At 37.7% G+C, this 14,652-nt stretch overlaps 1 protein-coding gene across 1 annotated transcript in view; it reads left to right on the top strand.

The window, feature by feature from the left end:
• LOC114872237 (acetylcholine receptor subunit alpha-like) overlaps positions 1–14,652 on the top strand; it is a 78,492-nt gene that overhangs the window by 38,706 nt on the left and 25,134 nt on the right. Inside the window, exon 5 of the mRNA XM_029179247.2 lies at positions 3,531–3,711. Within this exon, the coding sequence (XP_029035080.1) occupies positions 3,531–3,711 (181 nt within the window). The remainder of the gene's footprint in view (positions 1–3,530; positions 3,712–14,652) is intronic.

Below are 14,652 nucleotides of genomic sequence, written 5' to 3' on the forward strand. Positions count from 1 at the left end.
TACTTTATCAACGATAGTGTACAGTGTACGATATGTAGAAATACGGGCACACCTGTGAAAAAAAATGAGAGAGACTGAAATACCGCATGGCACTGTAGCATCGACCCATTGTGCGGCGCAGAGTGCACTCTCTGCTAAATCAGCCGCTCTTTTCTTCGCTTTTTGCTTCTCTCGACCTCACCTTCACGCTCCCTCTTTTTCCTCTCGTTTCTCTGCCTCCTTCTGTGTCTGTGTTCCTCTTCAATCTATCCTTTGGCACATAACCTTGGCTAAGACGGAACGTCGAGGCAAAACCGAGGTAACGAGATACCCAAAGAGACGTCTCTTTTACTTCTTTTTCCTGCCCTCGCGGCGGCCTCCTTCTTTCCCGCCTTTTCACCCCCTATCCTCTCCCGCCATCTTTCACTCCTCAGACCCGATTGCTCTCGTTTTAAGCGTAAGAGACGGTTTTCGCATGCCTCAGCAAACTCCTTTCGAACTTTTCCTCCCTGAATGCCGGAGAAAAGTTTCTCTTCCCGGTCCGCGCGAGCCTCGTGTCGCCAATTTTTCCCTACCAACCCCTTCCTCTCCATCGATTCTATAAAAATGGATATCTTCGGATTAAATCTATCCACGGTATGGAAATTCAATTCTATCCACCGTGTGTCTATTGTAATCCATCGAATTCATGAAAGTAGCTCGATGATACCAGGAAGGGTGCTGGATGTTATCTGAAACCATCTTGGCACACACTCTTTTCAATTCTTTGACAGACAGGCTAATATTTGATAAGGTAAAAGAGGAAAAAATTGTCAAATGATATTTTATTGAAAATGTTCGCGACGGGGTTATAAATATAGGAGGTACAGGTCGTGTAACCCACAGATCAGCGGGAATAAATGGAGAAGCAGAATCGAGGGCAAACGATCGGTCGACTGGACCGTAAGAAAAATTTATAGTTAACTCGTGAAGGCGGGCGGACCAGTTAAAGGCGAGTAGTTTTCCATCGATGAGGAAAAACTGTTGAAAAATAGACGTCCCTTCGTTCCTCTCTTCTCCTTTATTTAAGCAATTCAGTAATCAAGTGGAAGCCACTGAAATAGAGTAGCAAAAGGTGTACAAACAAGCAATGAAGTGGAAGCTTGTTTCAATAACGTGCAAGCTTTACTCAGGACTCGAGGTAGAATCGAATCAACGACGAAGGTTGAACATCGTGACCATTTCGACAGTGTGTATAAGCCTGGTATCACGATCTGAGAGAACTCGATTTTGCGGAAACGTGTCGTACGACGAGCTAGTGTCTTCCAATCGAAGAGATTGCCTCTGGCTATATGTTCTGTTGAAAAATACTCGTGTCGTTACTAGAAAATCCGGATCCCGGTTACCCTGTTCGCGGATTTCCAACAGCCGGCCATTTTTCAATGACGTAGCCCACGAATTGCTGCTGAAATTCTTCTCGTTAATCTTGCATGCAAATAGCGGCACGAGGCGAAATAACGGCGAGACACTGTAATCTCGGATATTAATCAAGAAAATAGAAATAATTATCTTTGATATTAAAAATTCACGCGTCACAGAAATAATACTTAAGTAAAATTCTGTGATTTTAAAAGGAATATCAGGCTAAGAGCTTTCGACGTTCGTATCTTAAACCGTTCCATCGAAATGGACGAGGAAAATGAAGCACCGGGCGAAAACGAGCGAAAATTCTGGAGACCTCTTTTTCAAATCCGGGGCCAAGGAAGCCTCGGAAGAAATAGAACCGCGGAAAAAATAACAATGACAGTTTAAACGAGAGGTCGGAGTTGAGAGCGTCTGAGAAGGGGGTGGATTTAAGGTGACTGGACTGCTCCGCGATGGTTTCCTTTTAATCTTGGAAGGCGGTGCTCGGGTCAATTCTGATCCCCAGAGAGAAAAATAAAATGTTCATTATTAGAGGTTTACGTGGAATTGACCCATAACAGAGTATAGTTGATCTTCGGAGGGCGGACCATGGAGAGAGTCCCAATTTTAATTTAATTTTCTTTTATTATCTCGAGAAATTATTCTTCCAATATTCATATATTTTTCTATATTGGTATCTACCCTAATATCACCCTTGTTTATTAAATAATAGAAAGTACTTGAAAGGTTGCAGCTATCATTAGAATAAAACGCTCGTTGTTCTCGTTACCAGAAAGAAATAAGGAGGAAATTGTTTCGGTTTCAAGAGCAATATCCTCTCGATGTTTGCCCTCATGCTGAAATATTCAACGGAGCTAAGTGTACAGTCGGAGAGTAAACTGTTTGAGGTAACTCGAACTGGATTGTTAACAGTGCGTACACCCTAAAGCGTTTGCATTAACGAGCTATCCGTTGAAATTAAAGACCACTGCGTAGAATGAAAGAAATAAAAGCAGATCTTCAAAAATGATTTAATTCTGGATGAAAAATCAACAGAAGTTTCATTTGCCGCGGTATAAGTACCTCTCGTATTTCCTCCTTCTACGATTCTTCAACGCAGAACCATTATTTCCCTGAGAAACATTCTCAATCCCATTTCCTAATGGTCCATTTAAAGCAGCTTGATCATAAACGAGAGCATCGCGCGTCTCTTTGTATTGTTTTAGTTATATCCACTTCTGTACGTGTACTCGTTAAGTTTTATGATCGAAATAAGAGCCCCTCGTACACTGCCAGGAACACTAGCATCGACGAGATTTCGAATGACGGATAAATTGGAACGATCAAAACGTACTCGGTGAAATAGTCGCGACGTGCACTGCTTTATTTACCATTTCGTCCTAATATCGATTGCACATTCGCGCCTAGAACATGTTTGTTTGTCGTTGGTGAAATTTCTAGCACCACTCGGGCGAAGCAGAATTTTCCTGGGTCGATCAAATATCAATTCACTTTAACCCTTTCGTTACGATCATCTCTTCCGGGAACTGTACCCGAACGTATTTACATTCGCGCGTTACCTGCAGCCTGAAAATTATATAGGTAAACACTGTCGCCTTCTAATTTGACAGTAATTAAAGATGAAGAGGTCTAATTTATTTTTAATTTTTATTAGTTGGGGTCTCACCACTTGCGGGTAAATCATGAAATTAGCACATGCAATCCATTGACATTCACCGAATGAACGCATTTACCGTGACGGATCCATTTTACCGAACATTTACTCAAACAGTCTCTTTTATATTTGATCGACCCTTTTACCATTCGCGTTGTTGGTGTAGCACGTTGAAAGCCGCGAGCTCATTCATGGACGCGACAAAAAGCGACGATTCTTCAACAACTTGGCTTCATTTCGCTTTCCTGTGACCAGTCAGCGAGCGAGGTTCAATATACTTACACATCTACTCTTCCTTCCGCGCCAAAACCTCTGACAATCCGTAACAATCTCGCGTTTCGAAATCATCGATAGAGTCCGTTCTATACCTCTAGCCAGCGTTAAGATTAAAAAAAAAAAAAAAAAAAAAAAATTACGGCTTGATATCGAATCGGAAGTACAAAGTAAGCTCGACCGCCGCAGCGCCCAGAACCACTAATGTGCTCGCTCGCAGCGCGGACGGCAACTTCGAGGTGACCTTGGCCACGAAGGCCACCATCTACCATCAAGGATTGGTCGAGTGGAAGCCGCCCGCCATTTATAAATCATCCTGCGAGATCGACGTGGAGTACTTCCCCTTCGACGAGCAGACCTGCGTCCTCAAGTTCGGTTCGTGGACCTATGACGGCTTCAAGGTAAACTTGCATGGTAGCCGCTAAGTTGCTGGGCAAAGATCTCTGATCCATTGAGATCGTCCGGGAGGTGATACGAGACTTATTCTCGTCCCACGTCCAGGACGATCCCATCACCACCTACACCACCACCGCCACCACCACCCCCCCTTTTTAGTCCTTAAGGCACTAGACTAGCCTCTAACGATCGGCTCGTCGCGTGGATTTCCATAATCGCGGGTTTATACAAATTATTCACACGTTCATCCAGCTGAAGCAATCGAAAGCCACGCTAGGATGCTGCCATCAGCTTTCTTCTTCGACGTTAGCTTCTTCGTTAATACGTTACGAAAATGGGAAGCTTTCTTCTGGCAACGGCAGCATCCGGTGGCTCGATCGTCGATGAGCCAATCGTGATCACGCTCGGCTCGTTTCTTCGGTGATTCCAGCGCCGACGGGAACTACGAGGTGACCCTGATGACCAAGGCCACCGTCTACTATTCGGGATTGGTCGTCTGGCAACCGCCGGCCGTATATAAATCCTCCTGCTCCATCGACGTTGAGTTCTTTCCGTACGACGTACAGACCTGTGTTTTGAAGTTAGGCTCCTGGACCTATGACGGTTTTAAGGTGCCAACGCCAAACAGCAACGAGCACGATCGCCAGAATTTCAACCTTTTTGCTCGTCGTATCGTTATATATAATCGGTCCTACACCCAATTTCTTTTTTCGTTTATATTTCTTTTCCTAATCCTTGGTTGACAACTTTCGTTTCTTTGTGTTCCATCAGAGAATGCCACCTTGATACCCGTTAATCGTTTCTGCGATGCGCTGGTCTTGGACGTCATACGTCATATTTATATACTATCTATATATTACATATATATATATTATATATATTACGTATGTGTACATATGCAAGGGGAGTCACTGTAATTTGGTATCTTCGATAACTGCTTTTGTGTTGATATTATAAAGGAATTTGTAAGGAAGGATATTATATTCATGGGAGAGGATTTTTTATATTTTTCTAAGGTTTTAAGTCATTCAAGGGTCCATAGGAGTCATACGAGGGCACTTTTTGGGAAAAATTGTAAATAAAATTTGTTTAAAAGAGAAATTGCAAAATCCGGCTCTGTACGACACTGTATGATTATATATAGAATATTTCAAAAAAAGAATCATGAGAAAATATTGCTTCTTTGCTTCAGAATCTTTGAATTACTAAATCGCTGAAATTGTACCTTTATCGCTGTCTCTGCCTTTTCGTGCGGGAGGGACTAGGATCGACCGGAGTTTCTCAGTCACGATGCTCTTAAATATTCAACAAAGGTTTGCTAATGAGTAGTACTTTATTAAATTAGAAATTGTTGAAAGGAAAGTTTCTATCTATAAAATGAAAATTTATTTCATATATTTTCATATTCGTTTTCCTGTACCCTGTATAATATTTCTAAAATATTTCTTTTCCTAATATCAACTTTGAGGCCGTTGTTCAAGGTACGAAATCATAGTGACTGATCCTGGGCGTACACATATATTTCAATATTGTTACTTGGTGTGGATTGCAGTGTTATTTGATTGACATTCGTCATGATGTCGTACGGTCAGCTCGTTTTTATATACGTATTATTATTCTGCGGTGTGCTCGAACGATTCTTACAGGTGCTCGTAATTGAATCGCGATCTTTTTAAGACGTCTCGCGTCGTCGTTCTTGCGAGGATCTAGATCATTTGTTGATCATCGATCACCAGTGCTTAACAACACGTTGACTACTACAGAGATCACATGATTGAAAATTGAAAATTATTATTAAGAAATTACAAAAGTAAGAAAAATTTTTAAAAAATTGAAAATTAAAATTAAGAACTTATAAAATTTAGGGAAACTGCAAATTGTGAAATTAATTTTTCATATCTTTAATGATATTGGATGCACAGCAGTCAATGTGGTAGCAATATAATCCATTTTTTTTTTTTTTTTTTTAATTCTTCTCTGATCCTCGCTTCGACGAACGACTAGAAAGAGCGACACGTCGAAGGTTTCGAAAGGATACCTCGATCACGAGCTTCGAAGCGTATCCAAGCTGGTCGGTCGTCTTGCTCTGTGACATTTGCAGTTCGATGGAAACATTAAACGTCCGATCCTGGGATCCGATTGTTTATTTATCATAGCTGTCATTCAATTTTGGACGACATTATACACGACACACGTAGGGAATAGTGGGTCATTTGCGGGCAGACTCTCTACATGATACATTTATCATCACACGTCTTTTATTAGATTGTTGCATATCAAATGATTCGTTTTAATTAGTTATTTGTACAGTCACATTAACTTGATAATTTTAAATAATTTGAGATGCTAAATTTGGAATACATTTTGAAAAATCTATGAATAATTCGATATGTAAGTCTAATAATAACAGAACACACTTATACACTATTAATTCTTTAAAAAACACAGAAACAACACAATTCTTGTAATTTCATCGCTGATTTTTACCATTTTTAAAATGTACTTCTCAGGTACTTTTGAGCAATAGTGTACTGCTCTGAATTATTCAGAATGTCTTATTTCACTTCATTTTTGGAATTCATTTTCCACAAAGAAAGAGCATCAGTTATTTAAGATTTTTATCCTCTATTTGAGAGTTCAAAGTTTTTCCACATTATACCATCAGCCAGAAAGTTAACTTAATATCGCACAGGAAAATTTATCAAGATGTTAATTAATGAACAAACAACACATGGATATTTCAACAATTTTCGCTGTAAAATTCTATTGACCTTCTCTTCTCGTTCAAAGATACATGAAATTTCCATCAGGGTCAACAAGAAAAAGGAAAAGAGAAACACTGTGAAAGAAACGCGAAAAGGAACGCTACGAAGTTCAATGTTCTTTTCATTCGTCGGCGAACACACACGTACACACGTATATTATACATATCTGTGCATACATAGCATGAAAATGGTCGAGCATGTTTCATGGAAGCATCGCTTATAAGCTGAGTGTGTAGCGAAACGAAGAATTGTATGTAAAAAAAATGAGGAAGGAAGGTAGAAGAGGAAAGGTCCCCATAAAAACTCGAGTCCCGAAAAAATGTCGAGCAAGCAGGAACGTGTGTCGTACCGTTCCGTTCTTTCGGTTTCGGTTTGTTTCCGAAACTTTATTGCCAACTAACGTCCTGCAATTTCTGTCATAGTTTCCGCGGTCCTCGTAAAATCGTGGAAAATATGAGAATGCTTGATCGTAAATCCTTTTTTTTGTCAGCCCAAATTCGAAAATATCGTCGGCTCGTAAAATAAAATGAAATGCAGATAATCCCTTGCCTCATGATTTTAAAAAATAAAAATATTATATGGTATTGGTTTCTTAACTTTCTTGATAGGTTTATGGCATTTATTTCAGTTATAAAAAAAATAGAACGAAATAAAAAGCGAAAGAATTATTCGTTTAAATGTTTTTTGCAAAACTACTGATTTTCAAATCGTAATTATAATAATTTCTCGGTATCATAAGGCAAGAGTTTAAGGATACTAATCTTCTAATCTGTTTTATTCCAAAAAATAGAGAATCCATTTATTACTCGAAAGCTAACCTAACCTGACCTAACCTAACCGTTATGTTCTGCCCTCGTATAGCTCGATAAATTTATTAGATTGTGATTACGAAATGCTTGTTGAAATTCCATATTCGCGGCTCTATAATAAAATCCCGAGAATGCAGATGACGGCATTATTCTCCGAGTCGCGTGAACATTCGTTGGGTTTTGGCTGGGAAATTCGATAAAAAATAAGGAGTTGCATGTAATTATGGTTTTGGGGAGGGAATCGAAGGGATTGAAGCATGATATAGTATGTCAGAAAAAAAGAACGAAGTTAAAAATGATTTTGGCAGGAATAATTTAGTCTTGTTTGAATTGTTTCTATGGTAGCATAGCAATTCGTGTATGTGTATTTTCATTGGTAGATATCGATGTTCTTAAGTGGAAGAGAAACGAAGGGTGCAAAAATTTACTTTTCAAATAAGAACAGTTCAATTTTAACTTTATTCTTCCTAAAAATAAATTTCAATTATTGTATAAAAGTAAAAATGTTTACCAGAATGTTAAAAATCTATTAGATGTTAAATAGACTGTCTGGTGTTGAAAATGAAAAAGTACGAACACATTGGGCCATGAAAACCGAGGAGTTCAAAGCGGCTAGCCTCTCTTTTAGGCGTGATTTCTCGCGACTCTCCCCTTTGCTGGCGCAATAAAGAGAAGATCGATATTCTGGACGGGAGTATACCAAGGGAATCCCATGCACTTGTACATACAAGAGCGTATCTCTTCCAAACAGGCTGTCAGTCCCGTCGATGCTTGGATGTTTCAACCGTGCATGCGAAAGACACGTGAATTCGGCTTTTGAACAGGGGTGGCAAGGCCATCAAGATCGTTTCAGACTTGGCCCGTCACTTCACGGTTAAAAGGTTTGACCACCTGTCTCTGAAACACTTCTACTATAACGTAGACGTACCTTTCAACGTACACCGGTGACTGATCATCCGTATCAGCTTGTACAGGAGGACATGTGCAAGCAGTTGGATCGAACCCAGAAGGGAACGAGGAAGCTCGAAAAGCAAAGACTGTTCGCCTCCAGTAACATTTCCACTACCCTTCTAAACAATGTAACACGCTTATAGGATTTAACGCAAAGTGCATAGCCGACGACGCGCCATGGCGATCCTATTACCCTAAGATCACTAGTCGCAGGCATAGTTACCTAAAGCAGATAGAGTGGCACGGTTGAGCGATTCGGATTTCTGTTGCAATCATGTACTCTATCGAATGATTAATTACCACTATCTTAATTCACTTATGTCTGTCGTATCAATTAAGTAGAGATATTCCAAATTGAAATAATCTATCGTTTATACATTGGACCTTCTTCTGGAGGTCCCTTCAAAATTTAGAATTTTTTAATTGTGAATTTTTGAAACAACTTGATAGGATAGTCGCTGTTTTTATAGACACCCTGTGTATGGAGCTAGGGAAATTTTGCTGACTGTACACGCGTATATAGAGCGATAGAGCAAAACGTATAGTAATCACAAGTTTCGTGTCGTAGACGAGGTGAATATCGGTACGTTTTGTGACCGGGTTACGTTGACACGAGCCACTCAACAAGTCAGCGACTTGCCGTTGCCAAGTTAAAGCCGTGACTACACTGTGCCTTTCCCTAAGGGCCTGTTAAAGGGGATCTACGGCTGATGGTACAGCACATGTTATGCCCTAGAGTCTAGGGAAAAAATAGATCTCATTTTCTTTTCATAATCACAATTTTTTATTGCTGCAAATTTGCAATATTGCATCGTTTTTTAAAATAGAGTAGGAATTTTAATTTTTAATTTCAAATAGTGATGTTTGAAATACTTATTGTAAATAATCGTTAACGTTAGGCAATATCGAAGCTCATTAACGAACCAAACTTGGTAATTAACGCGCATTGTTCTCGATTAACAGAACAATACCGTGGAAAAATCAAGCAACGAACATTTAACGTCTCTGAATCTTCACATAACAAGAGTAAAATGTAGGTCGCTCGATAATTCCGCCTGATCAGACGAAGCTATTTCAACGTGAAATTCATTAGCTCGATTTATCTCGATCTGCAGCTCCTGTCAGCGCTATTTCCGGCAGGTTACTTCCTCTTCGCGCGACGATGCATGCCTTGTTCTTCATACGCGAATAGAAAATCATCAGGCTGCTAAATTGCGATAAAGATGCATACTTATTATTTTAATTTATTTTAATTATAATTTTCCTTGGAGAAGTTCACCGTGTTCAGCGCTCTGCAACTTTAGTTTTGAACAGAAACGCAATGCAACGATTCGATGGTAATAAAACTGAACTCAAGAGAGCGAGTTATATTGATGATCTCTTAAAAGAAACTCGTAAAAGAAACGAGGCGTTCAATACGTTTTGTTGGACGCCGGTTTAACGAGTGTCTCGCGAGGATCGAATTGTTCCCGATAAAGCGAGATTCCGTACAGTTCTCAAAATAAAGAAGCCAATATACCATCGAATACAGGAGAATCACGCGAGTTATAGCCAGACGATCTAGGTTGACCCTTTGAGTGGCAAGATTACGTGAATTCCCTCTCCAAAGGAAATCGAAATATCCTTTTTAACTTCTCAAGAAACTTCTGAAAAAACTTCCGATATCCTTTTTAACTTCTCGAGAAATTTCTCAAAAACTTATCCTACCCTTTTTAACTTCTCAACAAGTTTTTCAAAAAATTTCATGTATCCTTTTTTTCTTCTCTCTGAACTTTTAGAAATTGTGAATACACGGTATTCTTTTTATTCTTATCAGAATATTCTTCACGATTCAAAATCGTTTGAAATCTCTTTGAAGTAAAGTTTTGGTTTAAGACGTCAGTTACTGTACAGTTTACTATGGTTCTTAGAAATCAGATTTTAAATAGTTCTCTCAATTCGCTATGGTAAACGCGAACGTATCTCTTCGATATTACCCTTTTTTCCAGGAATACAATTTTCGAAACTCGATCGACCCATCAAACGCAATTTGTCGTTCGACGTTGAAACTAAGAGTAAAACTGATAGGAGAGAACTTGGGAGAGGAAAAACCGATAACGACTTTTCCAGAATTCCCTTCGTAAATGGATTTTACGCTTTTGGTCACAGTTTGCAGTTATAGATGTTACTATGTGAAAAATAAAGTTGTTAATAGTTCTGGGAACACATTTTTCTCTTGGTCTCTTGGTCTCTTGGTTCCTTTGTTCTTATATCTAACTGCAAACTGACCAGGAAAGGTTGAATATAAAATAAAATAAATAAATAGTTATGAAATATTTATAATATTTATTATGTTAGTGTAAGATTAGAATTTATAAAAATTTATGAATCAATTCAGTAGAATCGTAACGGCTATAGGGGATTAAAGACGAAGCATTAATAGTTCTGAAAAAAATAACAAACGTACTAGGGCAGATGGAACATCCATCATTCGTTTTGTGCGATTCATCACTGGCGATTCGACGGACTGCTACAGTACTGATGACAAATGACAACGGAGGGTTGCCACCCTTTGTCACCGTAGAAACTGTGAAAAAAGGATTAGTCAAAGCTCATTTGCTTGGAACAATGCAGATCTATTTTAATTTTGTACAATCCCTTCTTAAAGAAATTAATACCTAATTAGTATCAGACAATTTTACACGTGTCTGACTAAATTTTATTTTTATTTTTGAAAATATATAAGAAAATATCAATGAAAAAATAATTAGAATAATGTTGAACAAATTTTTCAATAACTAAAGTCAATTAATTTTTGAATTAATTAATTATTTGAAATTCTCAATAAAAACAAAAGGTGCATACAGAGAATACATAAATACACAATTAAAAAAAACAGTAATGTCTGAAATAAATTTTCTATTAAGAAAGTGCAACGAGCCTGTTCATGATTAATTGCACACCACTCGAAAGTGAACTTTGATACTATTTTCTAGTGTATTAAACCCTCAGCCTGTATAACCGGGAACGACCGCCGGTAAAGTTCATTTAGATTTTCAGGCCGATGAAAATAATCTTTCATGCTCGCGAGGCTTTTTAATTAATTTCATCCGTCTGGCTGACTTTAGTTTACCATATCGTGGTAAACGTCACGTTCATACACGTAAACATATGTGAAGCGCATTTATCATTCTAAACGTCAAATTGCCTTAATTAGTTTCACGGGGTGCTAGTAAAATTTCAGCATATATTTGTGCAATTTAGTTTGCGATAAACCGGATGCTGATGTCCATGCAAATATACATACGGAAATGAGTTGCCCAAATTGTGCCACTTTAACTTACGTTTCCAATTTGGCGCCAATTAATTTATCATATAATATTTAATATTCTCGCGGTAGTTTAATGTTTCAGTTATTTATTATTAGATTATTCGTCTCCAATAGGGAGAAGAGGAATTGAAAAATTTTAGAATGGTGACAGTTCACATTTTTAAGGAGAGACCATTTTTCCTAAGGGTGCCAGGCCCACCTTGACCCCTGCTTAGTCACTTCAATGATTGTTTTTTAATTTTTAAGTAGTGTCATAAATTTTCAATAGAATTTAAATTAGATGCCATGATTTTCATAAGCAGAGGTAGAACAAATATCAAGGGACCATATATTTACACACGCAAGACGCGATTAAGTTGATTTACCAGAAAGCCTCTGATGTGGCTGATAAAACGGTGTACCTGTTGAGTGGTCTCCGGAGGCTTGTTAGCTACATGTTACGAACGTATGTATGTTTGCGGTTCCTGGCAGAAAGGAACGCGATTAATTTCGGTTTGACTAGCTAAGCAAAATTCACGGTGCGATGAATCTTGTACCGTTCGCGAAAGTACGCCAACTTTTGCGGTTTCCGATACTGGATCCTGGCACCGAAGCCCGAACGTGTTTTCTACCATTAATTTTCTCAGTTTAGTTTCTTCACAACTACCCTATAAATTAAATAATAACCATTTTTCTTAAGAAGATATTAGTGGCGCTTAAATTTTCTTCTAAATTTTATTATTTTTATTAATAAAAATCAATAAATATGATTCCTCTAATTCCATGGAAAAAGAAATCAAAAGTTACCAATTTTGAGATCTATTCTTAATCGAACGTAGCAATTTATCAAATTTATATTAAACGCGGAGATAAAATCACTGTGCTACCATTATGAATATCTTCGCACAGCAAATATTCTTTTATTAGCCAGAGAATGGAAAGAGGTCAAGTTGGAATTGCTTAGAAAATGATTTATGTATTCAATGATTCTGTAATATTTGGCTTCATCAATCATTCTTGTTTTCGAAGCAGTTTTAATTTCAGGCTTCAGGATTATCCGTATCTTTTATATTTAATAATATGGATTGGTATTATTTTTTAACAGAATAAATGGTCAAATGACTTTCGTTTTAAATTTCTTAATAACATATAAAATATAATGGGGACGCGAGAATGGGAAACGGAAATATTATGAAAAGGTGGAAGAAAACAATCGATGAGATTCGCAGCCAGCAAAAAGGACATTTGGCAAAGTTGCCAACCTCTCCAAGTGCTCTCGTCTGAGATGAGAGTGCTTTCCGAATCCTACCGTGAAATCTATGAAGAGAATATATTCTGAATATATTTATCCTTCCGTCTTTCCTATCGATTCGATGCAAGATTCTAGACTTTGCTTCCGTTCTGCTGACGATAGCACTCTTCTTTAACTACAGAGAATAGAAATCCAAGAATAGCCATAAAATTCCACGATTATCTTATCATTTTGATATTTTCAAATATCACCGAATTTTATAATCAAATAATTACACTATTTTAAACAATTTACATGCTCACAACATATACACTTAACATTTTATACTCGCAACAGACACACTCACACGTTCAAACGAATTTCCTCGCAGTTTCGAAGTTGAGCACACCATCGTCGGTTGTATTTAATTATTGAACGCCGATAGCCAAGCAATTGCATAAGAATTATTGGTATAAATATTGCGCTAATTGTGCGACGTTCTTGTGTATTATCGTTGCTTAAGAAGTCTCTGTCGATACTTTTGTATATGTATGAAGTTATGCTTGTGTGCACTGTTTTACGTGCATACAAATATGTTTTGGATGTGCAACGTTCAACAGATTAAACAGTTAGCGATCAACAATACCGTGCAAAAGATCGGTGTGTAACGTTGAATGAAAAATTTTTTATAAATAATTTAGCTACCGATCGATTATTTAATTTTTCATAATAACAGACTTTAGCCTATAACGTTATATCAACCATTAATATTATTTTTAATTACGTTTATTAGTTCCCCATTTTTTATAGCTATTGTATTACTGTTGCTTTGCATTATTGTTCTTAGCATCTGTTATTTTTAATATACATGTTACGTTTCTATTTTAATGTTGACTTGTATCTTTGTATCTATCTCTTACGTGTAATCTTAGTAATTATATTCATTAATTTGCAATCTTATTGTTAATGCTGTCGCATTCAGATTGTCATAAAAATATACATAAACAATGTACACTACTTCAACCAATTATATTCATTTCTATTAAACGATTATTGGTTTTGAGTTTGAGAGAAAGTTGTTGCGAATATCCATTCTGTTTCGAGTACGAGGCGTATTATTACCAGATGGTAGTATAGTCGGGTTGGGAGATATAGCACTGTCGTAAAATTGTTCAACCGTGAGAAAACATAAAATTCAAGCAGCGAAACACGGGTGTTGGGAAGATAAAGAGTTCGGGTCCCGTTGAGGCACATACGATGCAAACTCGGAATTAGCACTTAGGTAGGGCCGCGTTTATCGCTAAGCAAAATAGGCACCTGCCTATTTAAATTTATATTTTCTTCTAAAAATACGGTGAAAATTATTGTGCTTCGAAATATTTGTTTTACTTTAAGTATTTTCATATCTAATTATTAAACTTCGCTACATTTCCGCGCCCGACTATACACTTGATTAAAACGCAGTAGAGCGATGGAATACCAGAAAATAATTGAACGAATATGCAAGAACTTTTGAAATTCCACGATCGGTAGGTAAAGTAAATGAACCTTTGTACAGCATGGAGAGAGATATACGTGAAAAAATTTTGCACGGTATCGTGCATCCAAGTTACCGCTTGAATTCGAAGCATTCGCTTGAAATCGCTTAGAGAAAAAAAAGCTCGCGCCAATGAGATCGAATCGAACGCTGAGAAATCATTGAAATCGCGCGTGCATCAATAACAACATCCTATCGATAGCGTTCGGATACAGTTGTCGATCGTGTCCGAATGATCGAAGAATCGTAGAAAATTGAAAAAGAAAAAAGAAAAAAGAAAATATGTACATCACCCGGCGAGACTATTCGTTTCTCCAACAAAATTAGGACTCTGCTTAGCGATTAGTTTTCATTTTTTTCAGTG

The sequence above is a fragment of the Osmia bicornis genome, chromosome 16 (assembly GCF_907164935.1).
Source record: "Osmia bicornis bicornis chromosome 16, iOsmBic2.1, whole genome shotgun sequence".
Lineage (NCBI taxonomy): Eukaryota > Metazoa > Arthropoda > Insecta > Hymenoptera > Megachilidae > Osmia > Osmia bicornis.